The sequence below is a fragment of the Telmatherina bonti genome, assembly GCF_933228915.1.
Source record: "Telmatherina bonti genome assembly, chromosome: 13".
In the NCBI taxonomy this organism is placed as follows: domain Eukaryota; kingdom Metazoa; phylum Chordata; class Actinopteri; order Atheriniformes; family Telmatherinidae; genus Telmatherina; species Telmatherina bonti.
The window spans coordinates 19,733,114-19,753,575 of record NC_136611.1 but is presented as its reverse complement, the minus strand read 5'-3'; the positions used below and the strand labels follow the sequence as shown (position 1 = coordinate 19,753,575).

The 20,462-nt window shown below is 40.0% G+C and overlaps 2 protein-coding genes across 2 annotated transcripts; one reads left to right on the top strand and one right to left on the bottom strand.

Annotated features, from left to right (window-relative positions):
• Positions 1–1,694: 1,694 nt before the first annotated feature.
• Positions 1,695–14,687, bottom strand: LOC306764488 (tRNA (32-2'-O)-methyltransferase regulator THADA; the record flags this gene model as incomplete). The annotated part of the gene is made up of 30 exons (XM_079251662.1): positions 14,560–14,687; positions 14,392–14,478; positions 14,267–14,294; positions 14,044–14,192; positions 13,818–13,940; positions 13,614–13,734; positions 12,521–12,666; positions 12,353–12,437; positions 12,147–12,283; positions 11,564–11,761; positions 10,744–11,461; positions 9,525–9,533; positions 9,258–9,410; positions 8,988–9,097; positions 8,728–8,888; positions 8,483–8,565; positions 8,239–8,403; positions 8,005–8,153; positions 7,349–7,489; positions 7,163–7,267; positions 6,873–7,073; positions 6,632–6,782; positions 6,061–6,313; positions 4,991–5,233; positions 4,708–4,912; positions 2,937–3,203; positions 2,646–2,824; positions 2,324–2,593; positions 2,033–2,235; positions 1,695–1,942 (listed from the first exon to the last, which is right to left on the bottom strand). The coding sequence occupies exons 1-30, from the start codon at positions 14,596–14,598 to the stop codon at positions 1,695–1,697; spliced, it is 5,127 nt and encodes a 1,708-aa protein (XP_079107788.1). The 5' UTR covers positions 14,599–14,687.
• Positions 14,688–15,653: 966 nt separating this feature from the next.
• tctn2 (tectonic family member 2) lies at positions 15,654–20,035 on the top strand. Its single transcript, XM_079251156.1, has 18 exons — positions 15,654–15,772; positions 15,887–16,000; positions 16,210–16,280; positions 16,421–16,622; positions 16,706–16,806; positions 16,895–17,094; positions 17,231–17,351; positions 17,467–17,620; positions 17,710–17,793; positions 17,884–18,006; positions 18,107–18,181; positions 18,267–18,356; positions 18,460–18,577; positions 18,664–18,767; positions 19,068–19,215; positions 19,324–19,455; positions 19,590–19,678; positions 19,888–20,035. The coding sequence occupies exons 1-18, from the start codon at positions 15,673–15,675 to the stop codon at positions 20,007–20,009; spliced, it is 2,148 nt and encodes a 715-aa protein (XP_079107282.1). The 5' UTR covers positions 15,654–15,672; the 3' UTR covers positions 20,010–20,035.
• The last annotated feature ends 427 nt before the right edge of the window (positions 20,036–20,462 follow it).

The window sequence follows — 20,462 nt, the reverse complement described above, 5'->3', positions numbered from 1 at the left end:
TATATATATATATATATATATGACAGTCATTGAGGACTTTTCTATACTTTTATTCACGATATACTTATTTTTCTTACTATTGTTTCACAAGGGTACATGATGCAACAATGGAGAATAAACAAAGCAAAACAAACAAACAAAAAGGATTTTCATGCTTGAGATGAAGCACATATGTTCATATTTATGCAGACTCATGACGGTGGCAGCACCCACTGTACTTGGCCTTGTTCCCTGTTGCCATAGTTAATCATTTAAGTAGCAGGATGGCGGCTTACAGAGAGCCCAGATACCCTCAGTTACGATGGCAAAGGCTCATATTCAGCCAGATGGTCATTTTCCACTTGTATAAACACTTTGCTCTCAGGAAATCCATGCTCACCTGAAATTAGCTTTTAAAACTAGTTTCAGAATGAGACATTTGGCTTTATATTGGTCAAACATTTATGGCTTCCTAAAGCTTACTCTAACCTACTGGAATGAAATTAGCACCTTTATTTTCAGATATATTGAAAAGTTTGGAAAAAAAAAAAATCCTCTCCTCAATTACTTCTGAATCTACTGAAAAATTGAAGCACACAACAGCTAATCTTTTTCATCAAAAAATATTTGATAAACTCTTTGACTATTTATAATCTGCCCAACATGCTTTGCCCTGCAGCTGTCATTATTTAGGATCAACTTGATTTGCATTAAAACATAAAGAGACATATTGATGCTGCTGAGCTGTACACATTGGGCGTGGACTTTGTGTGGGTCATGGAGAAGCATTGCATAAGATTGATGTATGAATCATTAACACAAGCCTATTGTCATTACTGCTGTATAATCCAAATACTTAACGGTTAAACCCCCTGATGCTTGTATTTATAGAAGCCACAAAAAAAAAGAATAAATCAAGACTGTTCTGGTAAAAACTAAGAACTGAATCACGTCTGCTAAAACCAAACAAGGAAACAAACACAGCAACATCTTTCCTGCCAGGGTTTGTCTAATCCTGGGCCATTCATCAGCAGCACTGAAGAGAGAGGGGGTGTGATGACATAAGACTGCAATACTGCGTGGTCTGTTGCAGGGCAACCACTAGCTGTCTATGAGATCCACTCAATCATCAGCACCCCTCATGAGGTTGGCAAATGGACACTTATCTAGGCAGAAGGCCTCTAATGGAACATTATCCACACACCGTATTCCCCTGCTGGTTACCAAGCAGGGAGGGTTTTTTTTTTTCCAGATGCTGTAGCATTACATCATTGCATCAGTGAGAGTCTTGCTGCAGTTGCAGCTGAATACATCCTACAACAAAAGAAACTAGGAGAACTATGCTTGGGGTGATGGCAAGTCAGAAAGTAACTATGCATAATAAAGCTTTCTTGAAAAAAAGAAAAAAAAAAAAAAAAAAGAGTAATCTCCTTTTTAAAAATGTTCCAAGACTCTGAGTTTCAGTCCCCAGAGGCTCCTTTTACTGCAAAGCAAATTTGTTGGACAAGTAATAGCCATCACTGGGGTCTTATGTAACTTCTTTAGCCTTCCAAGTGCTGGTGTGCTGCAGTATCAGCAGTTACATTACTCACTTACATCTAAAAGGCACATGTATGTCATGTGCATTCTTAAAATATCAACAGGTAATTTTATACCAGGCCACATCGTCATAAGGCTGCAGTCGTTGAGTGTTCATAAACAGCTCTCCTGCTCTGTCAGAGAAGCAGCTCTCGAGCAACAGCAGCTGTTAAAGCACAGTGGAAGTGGACACCGTTCTGACTGAGTAGTCCGCAAACATCTTGTAAACTCTGATGCATCAATGAAAGATCACACATGTCTTGTACACGAGTAGATGCTCTCAGCAGACGAAGCAAAAGTGTAGCCCTGGTCAACAGGCCGCACAGAGTGATGTGGAAACGAGGATCCATGAGGAGAGTCAGCCAAGAGGGGGTCAACATCTCAGCTAGAAAAAAGATTTAAAAAGAAATGTGATGAAGTGCAGGAAAATGGGAATATCTCTGCTGAAACAGAAGCCAACAAGCTAATGTGGTACCTGTGTGGAGCTTTTTGCAAGCTATTAAGTTGTCTAGAACCTGTGCAGCACTCTCCTCTGCCCATGAATTCAGGCTCTCTGCCAGAGCAGAGGAGTGGAAGGATTTTTCAGCCATCTGCAGGAGGTTAGGCAGAACTTGTGCAGACATGACAGAGGGCTCTGCAAAAACATTGGCCTCATCTGGCTCATACAGGATGGAGCACCTGAGTAAAAGAGAAACTAAGACCGTTAAACGCACTCTGTGGAGTTCCCTCACTTTATACAAAATACAGGTTCAGTGAGATAACATACCCGCCTGCTGCCAAGGCTTCTGCCAGCACAGATCTAATGTCAGAAGGAGGAAGATGAGACATCAGCACCTCTAGTGTACCAGGGGTATCCCAGAAGTCCTCCAGCAGCAGGTCCAAGAGAAGTGGCAGAGCCTGGTTGACCTGCATAAGGTACACGCTCCTCTGGTTTTCTCCTTTTCTTGAATAATGGAGCAAAGAGGAAAAACGGGCTGCTTTCAGCCTCACTTGCTGGCTTTGGTCCTGCAGCAAGTGAAGCCCTGTGTTGATCAGCCTAAACCACAAAAGAGTCGATGTTTTTAAATTCTGCACATCTGTTAAATCACCTGACAGACATGATCAGATTACAGTCATACCTGATCATGATAGCAGGGGGAGCGCTGTGCTCTGTCAGGCTGCAGCTCAAAAGAGGAACACCAGCAACACAAAGAGCTTCGCTACACGCCATCCTGAGTGCTTCAGGTGCATCTGGAGCTCGCTGGCTTTCCAAGATGCTACACCAGCGCTGGAGCAAGGATGTCTTAAGACTAATTGTTAAAACAGATGGAGAGAGTCAAAGATGCAGTCTGAAGTCCTCAAGAGTGGAATTACAAAATATGACTGAAAAGGAGAAATACTAATAACCTGGGGTCTGGCCACTGAGAGAGCAGCAGACTAGCAGCATTAAGTGCCTTGGAGAGGAAGTCTGGCCCTCCTCTCTGGTCCTCCAGATCCCTCAGCAATAAATCCAGACATTCAGGCAGATTGTCTTCCACCAGTGGGGATGACTGTGGAAGGTGCTGAGGTAAAATAGAGCTACTGCCACTCATCACCACAACCAAGGCTGCGAGGTATGTTGTGCGATACTCCACACTGAGGCATAATAAAGCCTCCTTTAGGTTCGACTGGAGACAAAAAACATTGATGTTGTAAAATTCATCACTTACAGTTTATAATGAGCAGTACTCTCACTTCACATCATTATCACACTGAAGCATCGATGCATGAAAACAAATATAAACATATCCAATAGATCAATCAAAAGGCCACAAAAACAGTAGTCTAACTTTGACTATTATCTATAGATATGCAGTGCCACATCTTATCAAGCTGAGCCAGTTAAACAACAGCTTCAAATACATAAGACACAGCTGGGTGACCGAGAGATAATGTATCTGTTAGACTTGATCTGAATGGCTTACATGAACTTTAACATGGGTAAACACAACCCTCTGCATGTTTGCATTTAAAGCCCCTTTTGTTAAATAACACAAAAGCTCACAGACACTCCCTTTTGTATCCCAGAGAGAAGGAAAAAAATTCTCACACAGAATTAGATTTAATCTCATCATTTACTCTTAAATGATCCTGACAGTGACTTGTAAGAAGTTCGTTACAACTTATGCTGCAAAACCGGCTTTGAAAAAGCTGGGTTTTTTTGGTTGTTTTTTTTGCTGAAGTCATGTGAGCAGATGAGATCTTACCTGTAATACCCTTTGGATGACTTTTTTCAAGCCAGTTTGCTCCAAACCACGCCCATCCAGCACCCAGGCAAGCAGTGAGAGTCTCAGATCAGGACTCACTCCAGGAAAAATGTCCCAGATTTTACAAGCCCACTTTACATCCACGCACAGGAAGTGGATGGCTTGTTGAAGGAAGGATGACAAACCAACCTGTGCCAACAACAGATGGAGCACCCAAAAAAAAAAAAAAAAAGAATAAACGTATAATGTTAACTTATTTGACTTAAAACTACTCTAAAAGTTGCCAAGAGTTAGCTTTCCATTACACAGAGATGAACTAATGACTTTACATTAAAAATATTTTGGAACCAGCTATTGAATTGAACTTAAGTTTACTTATAATAAAAACTGACTTGGCGCCAGGAAAATTCCCCTCTTAACGTCCCTACTTTTTATAACAAGTTTACTAATTATTTATTCATTCTAAATCCTAATCGCTTGATCTGATGAAGGGTCACGGGGAAGCTGGAGCCTATCCAAGCAGTCTTTGGGCGAAAGGCAGGGTACACCCTGGACTGCTTGCCAGTCCATTGCAGGTTTACTAATTAGTGAGCACTAAGTATTCAGTCAGGAGGAATTTCCAGTCAAGCGGCAGCTTGAACTCATCATGTATTTTCCAAATGAATGTCATTAAAATTAGTTGGTAGTCACCAAAAACTATCAAAGATTAATGAGCATCAACAACATTAATACCTCTACTAACAAAAACCTGCAATAACAGCAACATCTATACAGAGTAACTTCAAGTTTTGTTTAAATTCTTTACTTATGACAGTATAATTTAAAACTGCCTTGCTTTGCAATAATCATACCTCCTGACAATAAGCTAAAACTTCCTCTTAAGGCAGTTATTTCTGTCTGTCATGGTTGTCAGCATGTCACACACCTGAAGCCTCTGCTGAGGTTTTTGGAGGTCCTGCATGAGTGTATCACTGAGTTGTGACAGGAAGTTCCCACAACAGTGTCTTCTTAGAGAGTCCACCACCCCGATGTAAACCGCTTTTATGAGGGGACAACGCTGAGCTTCGGTGGCCATCCACAGTGATGCCTGCACTCTGCTCAGCACCTCACTCAGGTCATCTGAACGCCCACTACCAATGGAAGCATTGCAGGATTTTAAAGCCAGAAAAAAGTTTGATGAAGTAATAAAAAGCTCTTTGCTGTCTCACCTGTCAGTGCAGCGAGCTCTTTCCATAATGGCTTTGATCTGCAGCAGCTGTCCATGGAGCTGGTTGTGGCAGCGGCCATCCTGAGGACTGGGTAGCTGAGCGGTCAGTTTGATAAGGATGCCCATGTACTGGGAGGGGGGAGTCATGGCAACCAGAGCCTTAGAGGCCATCATTCGTACACTGTAAATCGGGCTGGCAGACAGCTGGAGTAAGGGAGGGAGGAAGTCCAACAATGTTCTGGCACTGGGAAAAAACCAGACGACACTCAGTCAGACACTTAAGAAGCTAAATAATATTATAGAGACAGATGCAACACACTCATGTATCAGTAAAGATCATGGTACTTGTAATTCAACATGTACAAAAAAAAAAAAAAAAAAAAAAAAAAAAGTAAAATGGTGACTCTGGCATTATGTGCAGGACTTGGTTTGGAAACATTTACTGTTGTTTCTTTTGGACATGTGAAAGGAAAGGATGTTTTTTTGTTGCTTCCAGTGTTTCCAAGTAAAACTAGCAGACAGTTGGCTCTAAAACATATCTACTGAGCAAACATCTTCGATACTCAGCTTCTGGCAAGGACACAAATGCTGTCTAAGCTGATTATGAAAAGAAAATCTTTTCACTTGGAAGATTCTGTGCTCTTGTAAATTGTGGGTTGAACATAATTTAGGAGTAAATGTACTGACTTAACACATTATTCTAATCACACTGCATATTGTTGTCGAGCCTCTTGTCATCTGCCATCTGAAACGTGTCATTTCAGCTTATGTATATTTGAGGCGTCTTTTCCCTCTGAGAAGCCCAGCCTGCTTGACCGGCCAAATAAATGTTAAAAAGGTCACGGCATGCCTTTCGTTATAACAAAGACAAGTAAAAATAGAAAAAGCCAGTTGATAAACCAAAAAAAAAAAAAAAAAATATCTGGTGTGGAGTTTGGAACTTTGTATCTTTGCAGAACTTTTCAAAGAAAACTACACAATACTAAAGATTACAAAAAAAACCAAAACATAATACAACCTCTTCAATTAAAATCAAGCAATCAAGTAAAAAACCATATAAACAGTAATCACTCTGTTGAATCCTGGATGCCAGGTAGGAGTTGGGCCAGCAGAGTGAGGATAGGGAAGAGTGATGGCTGGAGATGCAGCTTGGCCTTATTGGTTGGATCCTGAAGGTCTTGTGCGGCCCCTCTCAGTTCACCCAGTAGGAAAGGCTGGAGCTCCTGATAGTGGAAGAAGAACGCAGCCGGCGACATGCCATGCTGGGCAGCACCAGCCTCATCACTACTGGACCGCTGGCCGAGCATTCGCGAGCACAGAGAGCCTACAGACAGATTTTAGTTAATCTGGTAGCGGGTGCATTAAGTAAAGACCAATCTAATTGATTTATAAAACAAGCACCAAAGGATTAAATGTAATGTATTTTTAAAACAACAAACTGATCAATTTTAAAACTGAAAATCTGAGTGCAAATAGAAAATGTCAAATTTGTTAGGGAAAATCAAGCTGTTTTTCTTTTTGTGTGTAATTTTCTGACATGTTATACACTTTATTTAGAAATCAATAAGAAGATGAATACACAAAAACTACTTAAATACTTTATATAGTTGGGTGTTAAACTAGAAATGTGCCTGTGTCTCACTGTAAAGTTGCAGAGCGGCGTTCCTCATGGCCCAGGAAGGAGAACTAAGGAGAGTGAGCGACAAGATGGCTACAGCGGGTGCAAACTGAAGGATGGCTACTCCCAAACCTGCCCCGCGGACCAGAGCCTGAAGAGTATGAACTGCACACACCTACAATAGAAAGGCCAATTATGTAATGATATCTGTATTTCATCATATAAGTAACAAAAAAACCTTGTTCTTGTTGTTGCATTTACACACCTGTGGCAGATCCAGCTTTTGATCCCAGTTCTCATCCAGAGGGCTTTTGGCTGTGTTTACCAAAGTTTGCATACTGAGGGTTAACAGCGGCCTTGCTTTACTGGCCTCCTCTGCTGACACAACACATAGGATCAGCATGGGCAAGCCTGCAGCCCGCCGGGTCACCGATGTAGAACGAGGGCACTGCACAACCTGCAATCCCTGTTGAGAAATTTAAGTGGGATACTTAAACATGCTTGTAGACCAGGACCTCCTTAAGTCAAAGAAAAATACATACAAGCACCACTCACTTGTTTGAGCATTTCAGCTGGAATATCTTTAAGCTCTGGATCATTGCTGCTCAGCAAGGAGATGCAGAACTTCGTAAAGCCTATACTGCAACCCTCCACTGCCCCCTGGTGAGAAAACATCTGCTCTTCACAAAGAAACTGTTGAGATTCAGGGTTGATGCCTCTAAGTATATATGGACCACTTACCCAGTGACGGCATTTGAGAAGAATATTCTCGAATAGTTTGGATATTCTGATTAAGTCTTGTTTAGTTAGACGGTAAACGCTGGATTGTTGGGATTCTGTAAAAATTTTCTCCACCAAGGAACCTAAAAGAATTCCTATTTCCTAAAAGAAAAGCAAAGAGCAGGCATACGTTTTAAACACTTATTCATTCAAAGTTACAATATTATGCAAAATTCACTTTCTAAAGGGTTTCCAACAGTCATGTGTGTCCCCATAGTCTGTGTATGAGGCCCAACAATGACAAAATTGAACCGCCCTTCTCACTTGCTTGCTCCACTTTTTAGCAAAAGTGTGGTCAGGCGGGCAAAGCTGAGATCTTTCAGTCTGCGAGCTTAAGAAGGGAAAGAACTACTCCCCCTGGTAGTGGAGACTGCCATTGATCCACCCACCCCAGATAACTAAGTCTGTCCTCTAAAATCACTGAGCAGATGCCAGCAAAAGTCACATCCTTTCTCTGAGAGGGGCATGGACAGGCATTAACATCTCAAGGTTCAGACACAGAAATAGCCTATTCTCAGTAGAACTCAACAGAGCTTAATTTGAGGTAATACACTTAAAAATCAATGTGGGTAGACTTCTAATAAACACCAATAATGGTCCATGGGCTTCTGTCAAACCTTAAGAGAGACCCAGCAGCAGGTGAGAACAAGACTGTGCTCTTCTGACAGCAGGACACATTCGTCTCCATCAGCTTGGCCAGCTCCAGACTCCTGGGATATCAGACAGCTGATGGCATTTCCCATATCACAAAAAGAAGGTGGGGCATCTAGGATGGAAGACATTAGTTGAGATCATGATGACTAAATTAAATCCAAAATAAGTTTGCACCTTTCTGCAGATTGCTTCATTACCCTTTTTAGTGATAGAAGCACTGTGGTCTCCATACAGAACAGCCAGAAGTAACAGAGTTAAATTCTCCAGCAGGTCCAGCATCTCAGTGATCATCTGGGGATCTAGTATGTCACAGACACTGTTCGGCCCCTCAAGCAGACATCTCTGAAGGGCACACAGCACACCTGCAGTATAAGTCATGACAGAATTTAAAGAAAGAAACCTCAGTATAATTAAATAAATTTGTCAGACCTTCACTCTCACCATGAATGGGCTTAGTTCTAGCAGCAAGCAGCATGTTTGCTTTGGCTGTCTCGTAATGCTCCTGCAGCTCCTTCACCAAGCATCTGACAACACATGATGTTCTGGGATCTCTTCCACTGCTGTCTGTAAAGTTCGCTCTGCAGTTCTCACGTTTCTCATCTGATCTAGAAAATGATCAGCAAAAACTACTTGTCATTCAAAGCAGCAGTTTTACAAACATGGGGATGAGAGAAGGTGTGGCTTACTTCTGGAGAAGGACCTTCGTCATCAGCGCTCCCATTTGAGCCTCCTGCACGCGGGCGCTGCAGAGAAGCTGCTTGGCTCTCATGTTCAGCACTTCGGTGATATCGCCCGGGAAACGGGAAGGAAAAAATCTCAACAACAGCCCAGTGGAGAGCTCTCGAATCTTTAAAAAAAAAAAAAAAAAAAAAAACCCAGACTGAACTGTAAGCTCCAATCAAATTAGACAAAAAGAAAAACTAATGACTGGATAAGTCCGCTCTACCTCACTAGTAGAATCTTCTAAACAGTTGATGAGAACCAGTTGTTTTGTCCTGCAGAAGAAATCCCACTGTCCTCTTTGTCTGGCACTGGTAATAAGAGTTCCTATATTTGCTACAAATATAATAAAAGCCTCTATTAGCATGACAAATGCTCATATTATTAATATACAGCAGCAAACATACAATCTAGTATATATCATATATCTAGTATATAAAATATGAGCATTTTGGTCATTTAAATGAGTTTGTTTCCATTTTTTAAAGACACTGACCTGGAGGTTGTCCCTTCTTCTTGTCGGGGCTCCAGGTGTCTGTGCAGGTCTCGAGCACTGCAGACAGCAACAGCAGTGCAGTCTTCTTTCTCTGATAACTGTGTCCTGGTGCCAGAGATTTGTAAGCAAGACAGCTTAACCACTCCACAAACCCTGTAAGATGCGTCATAAAGTTTTCCTGAACAGAGATAGATGGAACAGTTAACTAAAAATGAACAAGGTCTGAAAGCTGGATCTAAGAGTTCTTTTTTATTATTATTCTCTTACCTCTCTTACCTAAATGAGATGTTAAATCAGATATGGGTGCTTAAAACCTTGTTGTAAATATACACTCAAATACAAGTGTGACTGCACAGATCACAAAGTATGTCTCCCTTTGATTTCTTCTTTTATCATTTTCACTTCACCTCTTTAAGTAGCTATTATATATTTTGGAGACAGACAAATAAATAAATAGTAAATGCAGAACAATTGTACCCTTTTACCACTCTTCTCCTTCTTTGTCTCTACACCTTTATATTTAATAGTAAAAACAACAATTATTATGAGCAACCTAAGGGTGTGACATGGACTGGAAAGTCTTAAAGTCTTAATTATCAGTACTCAGTCTTCGAGGATTTCATTATTTTTGTAATTGTGTTCTGTTTTTTGTTTTCCTGAACCTGACTTTTGGTTCTGACTTACAGATAAAGTCCCATCGTTCTTCTTTACTTGAAAAATACCATTATTCTTTATTTCTTGAATTGAAACTCAAAGTTTGCTATAGCTTCAATAAATTGTTAAATGTATTTTATTTTCTTGGCTTTAAATTTTATATTTAGAAGTGAGGGGTGTCTCAAGACATTTACACAGCACTTTATAAAGCTACCCTCGGTTTTTATGCTCAGACTTCATACACCGTTCAAGTTTGTTTATTTTTCCTTTGTTTTCCAGTTTATATTTTCTTAGAAATGTGCTCATTTTCATTTGCTGTTTTTACAGAAAAAAAACGTTCCGTTCACTGTGGCCTCACAGCAAGGAGGTCACTGGTTCAATCCTCAGCTGGGGATGGTGGACGGTGGCCTTTCTGTGATGGTGGTGTTTCTCTGTCCCTGACTATGTGTGGGTTCTCTCCGGGTACTCTGGCTTCTTCCCACCGTCCAAAGACATGCATGTTAATTGGATAATCTATCCTCCTTAGGAGCGTGAGCGTGAATAGTTGTTTGTCTATTTGTGTGGCCCTGCGATAGACTGGTGACCTGTCCAGGTGTACCCCGCCTCTAGCCCAAAGGCTGCTGGGATAGGCTCCAGCTCCTCCGCAACCCCTGATCTGACTTAGCGGTACGGATGATAATGAATGGATGAACTTCTGGACTAAACTCAAATAATGGCAACAGAAACTGTTTAAAAGATTTATATATAAAAAACGTTATTAAAGGAATTTTAAAACATTAAAATATTTAAATCTTACAAACTTTCAAAGAACTCAAAAAACAAAGTATCTCACCTATTCCTTGCTCCAACACATCCTGGGGGCTCTGAGAGTGGGAAGCATCCACTTTCTTTTTGCTTTTTACTCCTCTGATATGCGCTAAGCAGCAATCTCTGATACGAACCAGAAACTTCCTCACTCCAGCCTGAAGATGCTGACGAAACGGCGAGGACTCGCAGTTCAGGTTCTGAGGAATGAACCTCCTCATTATACTCACCTCCTCAGGGGTCGGGGTGTCTTTAGTCTTTGAGCTGCAACTGAGCAGATTGAGGGCAGCAAGACGGACTTTATCATCTGCAGACCCCAGAGCTAGTTGCAGTGTTTCAAAGGTGGTGCTACCCTGAAGAGCCCATGGAGAGCCACCTGTTATGGCTCGGTAAGAGCTTAAGATACAGACCCAGGCGTGGAGATGGCCAGGCACATGAGGATCCAGAGAGGCAAGCAGATGGTCCACAGAAGAGGGGAAAACCTGAAGGGTGCAGGGTAATAAGTACGTTGAGCTGTTGCTTTGTAAAAGAGTCACTTCAGATGTCAGAGCTTGATGAAGGACAGGCTGCCAAAGCTTCGCCCAGTGTCTAGCGAGATCCAGCTCTGTGAGCGAGGCAGAGTTTTGTAGCTCTCTCCTCTGCTGCTGGATCAGACATTTATACAGCTGTGATCCACACGGAGACAGGTGGTTGGTTGATAAGCACTTCAGGAGATGACTGGGTATTTCAGCATACTGATCCAGCACCTGATTGGTCACAGAGAAATAAAAAAAAACAAAAAAAAACAAATGTCATTTGGAGCAATAATTTCAACACCATTAAGTCTCTAGTAACACTTCAATTCTCACCATGTTGGTTCCAAGATATGGCAGCAGGGCAGAGAGGTGATGGTATCTGGCTTTGGCCTCCCTAGGTAGTTTCATTATTCGCTGAAGCAGTGTTGCATAAAAGGTCTTCTTAGCATCACAGAAATGCTCACAGTCCATCTCATAGAGGTTCAGCAGCTGAATAAAGGCACCGCTTGCACATTCAGACACTCCTTCCACCTGCCAATGCATCATCAGACACACAACACTAAGCAACTCTTCCAGCAATGCTATCACACATTATTAGAGAGGCTAATGTAAGAGGTGATAACATGGAGGACAGATACAGCTTTTTACAGAGACAGTGACAGATTAAGTCTTTTATCAAGCTTCTTAAATACATGGTGATGTCTTTGTCTTTATTTCAACATAAACAGAGTCTAGATAGAAATAACCAACTTTTAATCACCTCCCAATAACCTACGAGTTTTTAGTAGTTGTAGTGTAGCATTCATTATTGTTGTGACTTGACTGTAAACAGCTTTCTCCATTATTTAGAAGTCCATAGATATCATATCTTGTTTTGAACCTAAACTTTACTTGTTGATGATGTTCAGTGACTCACTGGACTTTCTGCATTGGTCCAGATAATGTGAATGAGTTGCTGCTGCAGGCCGCTGTTGTCGGGAAGAAGACGGGCAGCTGACATCTTCCAGAGATCCACCACACATTCTTTCACTCTCTTCAGCCACAGTGTTAATACTGCAACAACATGTCACATTTGAGCATGTGATGTGATCATTAAACACACAAATTCTGGATGTCACTCACCTTCCAACCCAAAGTAAAGAAAACCCCGCTTCTCTTCACACAAGGCATACACCAGACGAAACAAACCTTCCAGCAGTAAGCACATCTGACAGTAAAGAAACAACAGATTTAAATAGAAAATCTGGCACAACAAAGAGCTTTTATTTAACAAACATTCAGTAGATTTACTGGTGCAGCATCATCACAGGAACTGAGTAAGATGTGAGGATGACAGCAAGTCAGAAGGCCCCTGATCACAGACAGCCTGTCCACTCCATCTTTCCTTGCAGGAACACACTTTACTTGCAGAGCACCAACAGTCAGCAGCCATGGTTCTGAGAAGTAACAGGAAGAATAACTCATCAGTCAGATTACACATTCACACTTATCTGTAGAATGTGTGGAGCAATTTCTATCATTTTAGATCTTGGTGCAACAAAGATTAAATCTATTTATGCATCACTCACATATGGTAGAAACTAGGGTTGGGAAAATTTAATTGAAAAATAGAAAATCAGGATTTTTTTGCTTCAGAATTTTAAAATCAATTTTTTTAACAAATATTTTTTTTTAAAAATAAATAAATAAAACAATAATCCATTACAAAATTGATGGTCTGGCAACTGGGTTGTTTTTTCCCTTCTTGAAATCAACAAAAATGAAAAGGTTTTATTTATTTATTTTGTTTTTAATCTACAAAAATCAGCAATATTGAAGAATTGTGAGAATTGCTATTTAAATCGAATCGGCACCCAAAAAATCGGAATCGAATCGGGACAAAAGCATATAGTCACAGCCCTAGTAGAAACAATATAATACGTAGAAAGATACATGTAATGCAAATATACATATATAGTCGTGGGGAAAAAAACCCTTGTACTTTTGGCTGCATTAAAAATTAAAATGAAATTTTGGGGAAGAAATGTGGTCTAAAACTTTTTTGCAATATGTAAGCACATATAGATGTATTTTTTGCCAAAAAAAATTGCACAGAAACTAAATTGTTCTACAGGAAATGTCAAATTATCATCTTAAATTTCACTAGTGTTCTTACATAATAAAAAACAGCTTTTTGCTTCCCAGTCTCTGAAGTCTTTCGGCTGTTTTAGCCTTTTTTTTCTAATTTACTGACGATCATCACTGTGTTGACTTTCAGTTTACCTAAAGCACAGTTTACTCCAAACCATATAACTTTACCATAAGATTCTAGGTTTTTAGATGTACATGACCAAATTGCAGTGCATGGATTGTTTAAGCTGCTAAAAGAGCTGAAGATTCACACCTGTGTGAGAGACCTGCAGTAGACTCCAGGCGGAGGCCCCTCCTGCTTTGCTCTCTGGTGCTGTATTGATCAGCATGGCCACAGCAATGCCTGCCAAAAGACGAGTGTCCTTGTTGCAGCACTGCAAAAAAGTACCCATATAATAGCTGGAACAACAGACACACTTTTAATGGATTAACATAATGCACTAAATAAGTAAGAAACCTGTCCAAGTATTATGTCCATTAGAGCCTGCAGGATTTTCTGCACTGCTTGGCCCCTTTGATCCTCTTCCCACACTAGAGAAGCAACTTCACTGGACAATAACTGAAATATCTGTAAACACACCTGCAGGGACCACAGTTCTCCAGTCAATAACCAAAACCACACAAAAAGTTTGAATGTGCTGGATTTTAACAATTATTAAACCTGTGTGTGTGTGTTTATGTACCTTCACAGTAACATGACACATCGCTCCATCTCTGAGGAATTCTTGTTCCAATATGACAGGGAATAACTCAGACACTTTATTCAGCATGGACGTATATGACTCCCGACACACCTCACGACCAACTGTACTGTCCTCCAAAAACATACATGCTAAAAGCAAATAGATAAATAAAACTTGCATTTGAAATGAGTGACAAACCAAAACAACATTTAACATGACCAACCTATCTGCAAATCCTCTGAAGACAAAATCTAAAAAAACAAAAAGAAAAAACAGACAATACATACATTATCTGCACAGCCTTTCAATAACATAAACACAAATAAAAGTGGATTACAAGTTGTATACCTGATCACCCTGAACTACGGAAGTAAACCTGTAAAGGGTTTCTCTAAAAACCAACTGGTGGTCCACCTTTGCCAAATGTTGCAACATCTGTCGAACAAATTCATAATTATACTTCATCACATCCAATTTGTATTTCAGGCAATGTACGCAGAAGACAAACTGTCTGACCTGGTCCACTTTACGACAGGCTGTGGAGATACTGACCATCTGCAGCTGCAGGGATATAAGGACATTGACTAGGAGAAGGAGATGCTTGTCACCCAAACCACGAAGCTGTGGCTCTGACAGTTGTCTCAGCAGCTGGACGCCCTCCTCTAAACTCCGCTCCTTTTGTCGTTTTACAGCACTTCTGTTTATGAAAGCAGAATTACTCATCACCTTAATGTGCCATTTAAACAAGTGCAGTTCGATTGTGTTGTCATATGGACATTGAGCACCAACCTGGAGGATTCTGACAGTTTGTCATAAAACAGTTTGAGAGTTTGGCCGAAAGTTTCATGTGGTTGATCCTCGGTGATCATACAGTCTTGCAGACTTGTCATTAGATTTTCAAACGACATTGTTAAATTGGTTAGCTAGCCCAGTACAAAGATATGTTGACACATTACTGAAAGCACGTTGGTTTGTCGGTCACGTGGCAAAATTCTACTTCTACTGTCTTCGTATTAACAGAAAGAGTGAGCTGCTGCCATCTGGCGGCTGAACTCTACATCAGCGCAGAGGTCCCGTGTGTTCATCACAGTTCGCAGAGATGGGCCAAAAGAAATTTCAGCACTCTGAAAAACCATAGTGTAAAAACACATGAAGCTTCGAATAAAGGATATCTGGACGGATTTACGTTTAAAAAGTCTATTTTATGACCAAATGTAAGGTCACATTTTGAATCCTAAAGAGCTGACTTGCGTGTGTGAAGTGTGGCCTGTCGCATAATAGTCCCATTTCAGAGGACGCGTCTTTATTTATGCAATAATTACATTTAATTTGTAATTTACAATGACAAGGAAATCAAATTGCATGTTCTCTTTGAAAGAAATGCGCTCCTTAGCGCAGGTAACAGAAAAGGAAACCCACTGCCACTGCCCACAGCATCGAGTACTTAAAACTAGGGGTCTTGTGCTTACTGAATGCAGCTACTATTCCAGGCCAGAAGAGGGCGCAGTCGATCAGTTCAAAGCCCTCGTTTTTCTAGAGCAAGAATCTTTCTCGATGGTGATTTGTTGAAATCCGTGTTGCTAAGACATCGCAAACAGTTTACAAATATGCCGACTTCATTATAACCAAATGGCGAATGTAATTGATACCTTATTTTCTGCGTCCATTTCGCGCCATGTCATTTGTGTTTTTCTCTTCATTTCCTTGGTTTACACCCAGAACACTGTTGGTAAGAGAACTGTGCTATCAGTCATCTGTAAAGGTCAAAACTTTATGTTATTAACTCGTTTTTATGGAGCTGACTTGCGATGCTGCACAGTAATAGTAACATTTTGTTCCACAGTTTTCCAGCCTCCTTTTGTAACAGCTACTGGACCCACGGTCACTGCTTTTCTGCTCGGAAACACATCAGATGTCTCTTTAAGTCTGAGGACGGTTTCTCCATCTAACACAACAGGTAAAACATTGAACAATTGGTCTCCACGCTTTATTGTAGATATTATGATGACATGGTCGCCTGCGCCAGATAAATCTGTTTACTAAACGTGAATGGCGTGTTTATGGGACTGCTTTATCATTTGTAAAACTGTAAATTGTAGTTTTTGCCCCCCCCCCCCTCCCCCATTGTATGTGAATTTAGTGCTAGGTGATGATTGTCTTTTACAGGTAGCATTGGATCTCCATCATGTACTGATGAAGCAACACGATGGGTGCTCACAAAGGAGCAGATAGGAAAGGTGAGAAGCCAATCTTATAGGTAACTAGTAGCTTTTCACCTTATGATGCTTATAAAGTGATGATGTAAGATACAATGGCCAGAAAACTGAATGTAATCAAACAATCCACCAATGTCTTGTTCTCATGTTTTTGTCCCCAGACTGCAGTTCGAATTAAGCTGAGACTGAATCAAAGTCTGCATTTTTGTGGTGAGAATGAAACAAGCACGAATTGTTGTACAAAGCTACTGTGTGTCCTGGAAGCCCTTCAGGTGACTGCTTGTGTTGGAAATACACCCAAGGCTTCACTACTGGTCCAGGCCACCATAAATGCCCGGTTGTTTCCTGCTTCGGCTGGAAATGGTAATTTAAATTACATGTTAAGCTTGCGCCTTATTTGAGTTACATAGATAGATGTTTTTTAATAAATTATTTGCCCATTTCAGATAATAAAACAGTCATTCCAAACCAAGTGTACCAACCACTGGGGCCTTGTCCATGTGACCTAACAGTTAGAGTATGTGACATTCGCTGCTGTTGTGACAAGGTATTTATTTAATTATTATTGTACTGTTTGAGCAGATGAGTTTTTCCTGCCATATAAATATGCTCATTTGTGTTTTGTCTTTCAATAGGACTGCGCTAGTGAAGATTTGAAGCTGTTTGCATCCCATTGCCTGCCAGGGCCCTTTGGAGGACAGGTTTCTCCTGATCCAGATTATCAGTGCTCTGTCCAGACCTCTAAAAACTCCCCAGATTGGTTTCCATTTCTTTGTGTCACTTCTCCACCTGAAAACAATCCCTATCTTGGCTTATTTTACCACGGCAGCACAATGTGAGAAAGTGTTTAGTGTGTCTTTTTTGTTTGTTTGTTTGCTTATTTAATTTTATTTCAATTTTCCATCATCCTTTATTTGGCAAGTTTTATAAAAATGATTTCATCACATAGCTTTTGCTCTTCATTTATGCAGTACACCTAAGTCTGGCCCATCCTTCCAAAGGCAGATAGTGTCAGCTCCATTACCAGTAAACATGTATGTTCAAGGAAGTCCAATTATAACACTGAACAACCAGTACTTCAGTATTCCTCAGGTTAGTTGTATAAATTTTGTTTCTTGATATACTTTAATATATTTTGTAATATTCTATATTATGTCTGTTGCCAGCGCTCTGACATTAAGATGTAATGTATGTTTATGCTACACAGAGGGTCCTTGGACGGTGTGTAAACGGTGCTCCTGTTGCATTTTTGGAAAACTTTCAAGTTGAGTGTGTCACTCTTCTCCGCTCCTGTCCAACTGGATCACCATTACAGACACTACCAGCAGATTTGAGCCTTAAAGTGATGAGTGGGCAAGGAGGTGGGTTTTACCTCCTAACTATACTGAAGCGGTGCTTTTAATTCATCTTTGTTAAATTTGTTAAATTTTGGTTTGTTTCTTTATTTCAGGAAATGTCGTGGTACATGTAACCGACAAAGTTGTCACAGACTTGAATTCATTTATTTCTAAAAACAATGCACTTTCCTCTGCTGGTATGTAGATTATCTAGATTATAAGAATATCATTACCAGGGCAGCTTAAGCTGCCCATTATCCTAATGTTGAAATGTTATTTATCTAAAGCTCAGAAGCTGCTATGTGAAAATGTGACCTTGGCGTTGGATTATAAATTCTTCTGGCAAGGAAATGGTATCACAGCTGTCACACTGACACGCACCATTGGGACTCTTATCTCAAATGTTAGTGGTAAGTGCCAATAATGACATTCGATAACATGGCTTATTATGAAACTTAATCAGTATGCTTGAGGTTGTGACTCATTTTCTTTTTCATGTCCTCTAAATAGTATCATTAACTACAAGATATTCTGCTGTGTTTCTCAATGGAAATATCACTGCTGAACCCAACTCAGGGAACCCAGGTAGGAACAAGAGATAGTACTTTATCCCAGATATGGGACTCCTTGTTATGAGCAAAATACTCATAACTTGCATTTTAAATTTTAGGTTATCAGGTGGGAAAACCTGTTATAGCTGGAACTATGGACAATGAATCAGAATCAATACAAAGGGCCTTCATCAGTATTTGGAACCCAGGTAAAACCCAAGTCATCATTAAGATTGGCTTTATATTGAATCACATACATTTCAGTCCATGCTTAAAGTAATTATCTTAATTGTTGTCTTATGTGACTACCAGTGGGTGATGGACTCTGTTCTACTGCTGAGAAGAAAGTAGTTTTATTTGGAAAGAATTCAACATCAGGATGCCTGCTACCTGTCGGGCAACAGACCCCACCTCAGTGTAATCTCTTAAGGTCAGCAGCTCTATACGAGTTCATATTTTTTCTGCAAAATACTCTGTTAATATACTGTGTGTTTTAGGCTTGTTCTTCTCCTTTAGAGAGACAGTTACTAATCTACAAGCAAGTTTGATTACGTCCACATATGTGGCAAAGCGTGGAAACCCTGATCTTTTGAATCTAACGGACTGGATGAACATAAGCTGTGAGTATTTAATGCAAATAAACTGTCTGTGTCTTGATCAAATGTCTGATAATCTCATTATATCTGTTTTTGCTATTTCTTTCTTTCTTTCTTTCTTTTATTCTTTCTTTCTATTTGATAGGGACAAGTATGTTTCTTAAATCATGTCACACACTATTTTATCCAAGGCTAATTCTCCATGTGCGTTCCTAGTTTCCATTTGTGAAATCAAGTTTACAGCATTTCTGACAAATTGTGTGGGGTTTTTTTTGTTTTTTTTTAGCTGTTTCAACTAAATGTTTAACAAAACATTCATTTCAGTTGTGACACTGAACTCAAGTACAGCAATGGAAGACACGGCAAGCACTTGCAGTGGTATTCCATCCCACCAGCACATCCTGGTTTGGAGTCTTGTCACTGGCCTGGTAGAAGGTGTACCTCAAAGGGAAATCCGTGATTTGCAAATCAGGTGTGTATCAGATATATATCCACTGAGATGCACCATTAATATTTTATTCTTAGATCATTGGGAATCATAACACCATTGTAAATAATGTGTAATTTTGGTTATTTTCAGGTATACCTTGTCCACCTGGGCACAAGACTGTGGAGGAGGGAACTCATTGTGTGAGGACATTCAGCTGTTCCCAATCACCTCCTCAGTCACTTTTATTGATATCCCTGTTATCACAGAACCACCAAAAGCCAGGTGCTGTAATAGTGACAAGGTTCTTACATAGAGTTGTTAGACAAGATAAATAAAGTTATGTTTAAGTTACCTGCTTGACTCTAACACGCTGATTGATTCTGGTTTTTTTTTTTTTTGGCTTTTTTTCCTTGTAGGTTTCAGATCAACTTTACTGAATATGACTGCAACAGGAATGATGTGTGTTGGCCTGAGCTCGCCTTTCCCATCACCAGATATTACACAGGTAAGAAATGATGTAATCTGAGCAAAGATTATGTTCTTTTTTGTTAGCATTTAGTAAATACCAATTTAATGTCATATATAAAGTGCAATTATTTGAGAAATGTAATTTGAGCAAAACACTCTTATCAAGATAATTGTCTCCACTGTAATATGATAGCCTTTATTCTTATCTAAAAGTGAAAAAAATGACTGCTTTTGTTTGTCCCACAGGTGAACCATATTCTCAGTCGTTGGCTAAGGGCATGATCTTGGTTTTCTGTTTCATCACTGCCTCGATTCTTGGAACTCCGTGGAGACAGATTAGACAGGTGTGGCACAGCATTGCTCTCTAAAATCTAAGGAAATATGTAAAATGGCTGATAACGGTGAGCCAGAGCCTAAGAGATGTTGTAATTTATCGTCTAAAAAAGGCTGTTTTAAAATGTTTCAGTTGAGAGTATGTCTTTTTTTTGTTGTTGTTGTCTAGTTTATTATTAATATTGACAGTTGTACTGATTCAGAATTTTGTAATAAAATATTTTTAGAATGACTTATGGGAAGATTTTTTTGATCACAGCATTGTGCTTGTACCATTCTCCAGTCTGACTCCAGTCCAGTTTACAGTCATTATGTCTCTGTGCCGTAAAAGCCACTTCGGGGTTCAGGTTTTAGGGACAAAGGTCCTACAAAGGATCATCATCAAGGTCCCATAGAAAATGCTTTTTTTTTTTTTTTTTCTTTTTTTTTCCTCATGAGATGTTTAACAAGTCAGATTAAATCTGGTTAACAAGGAAATAATACAGATT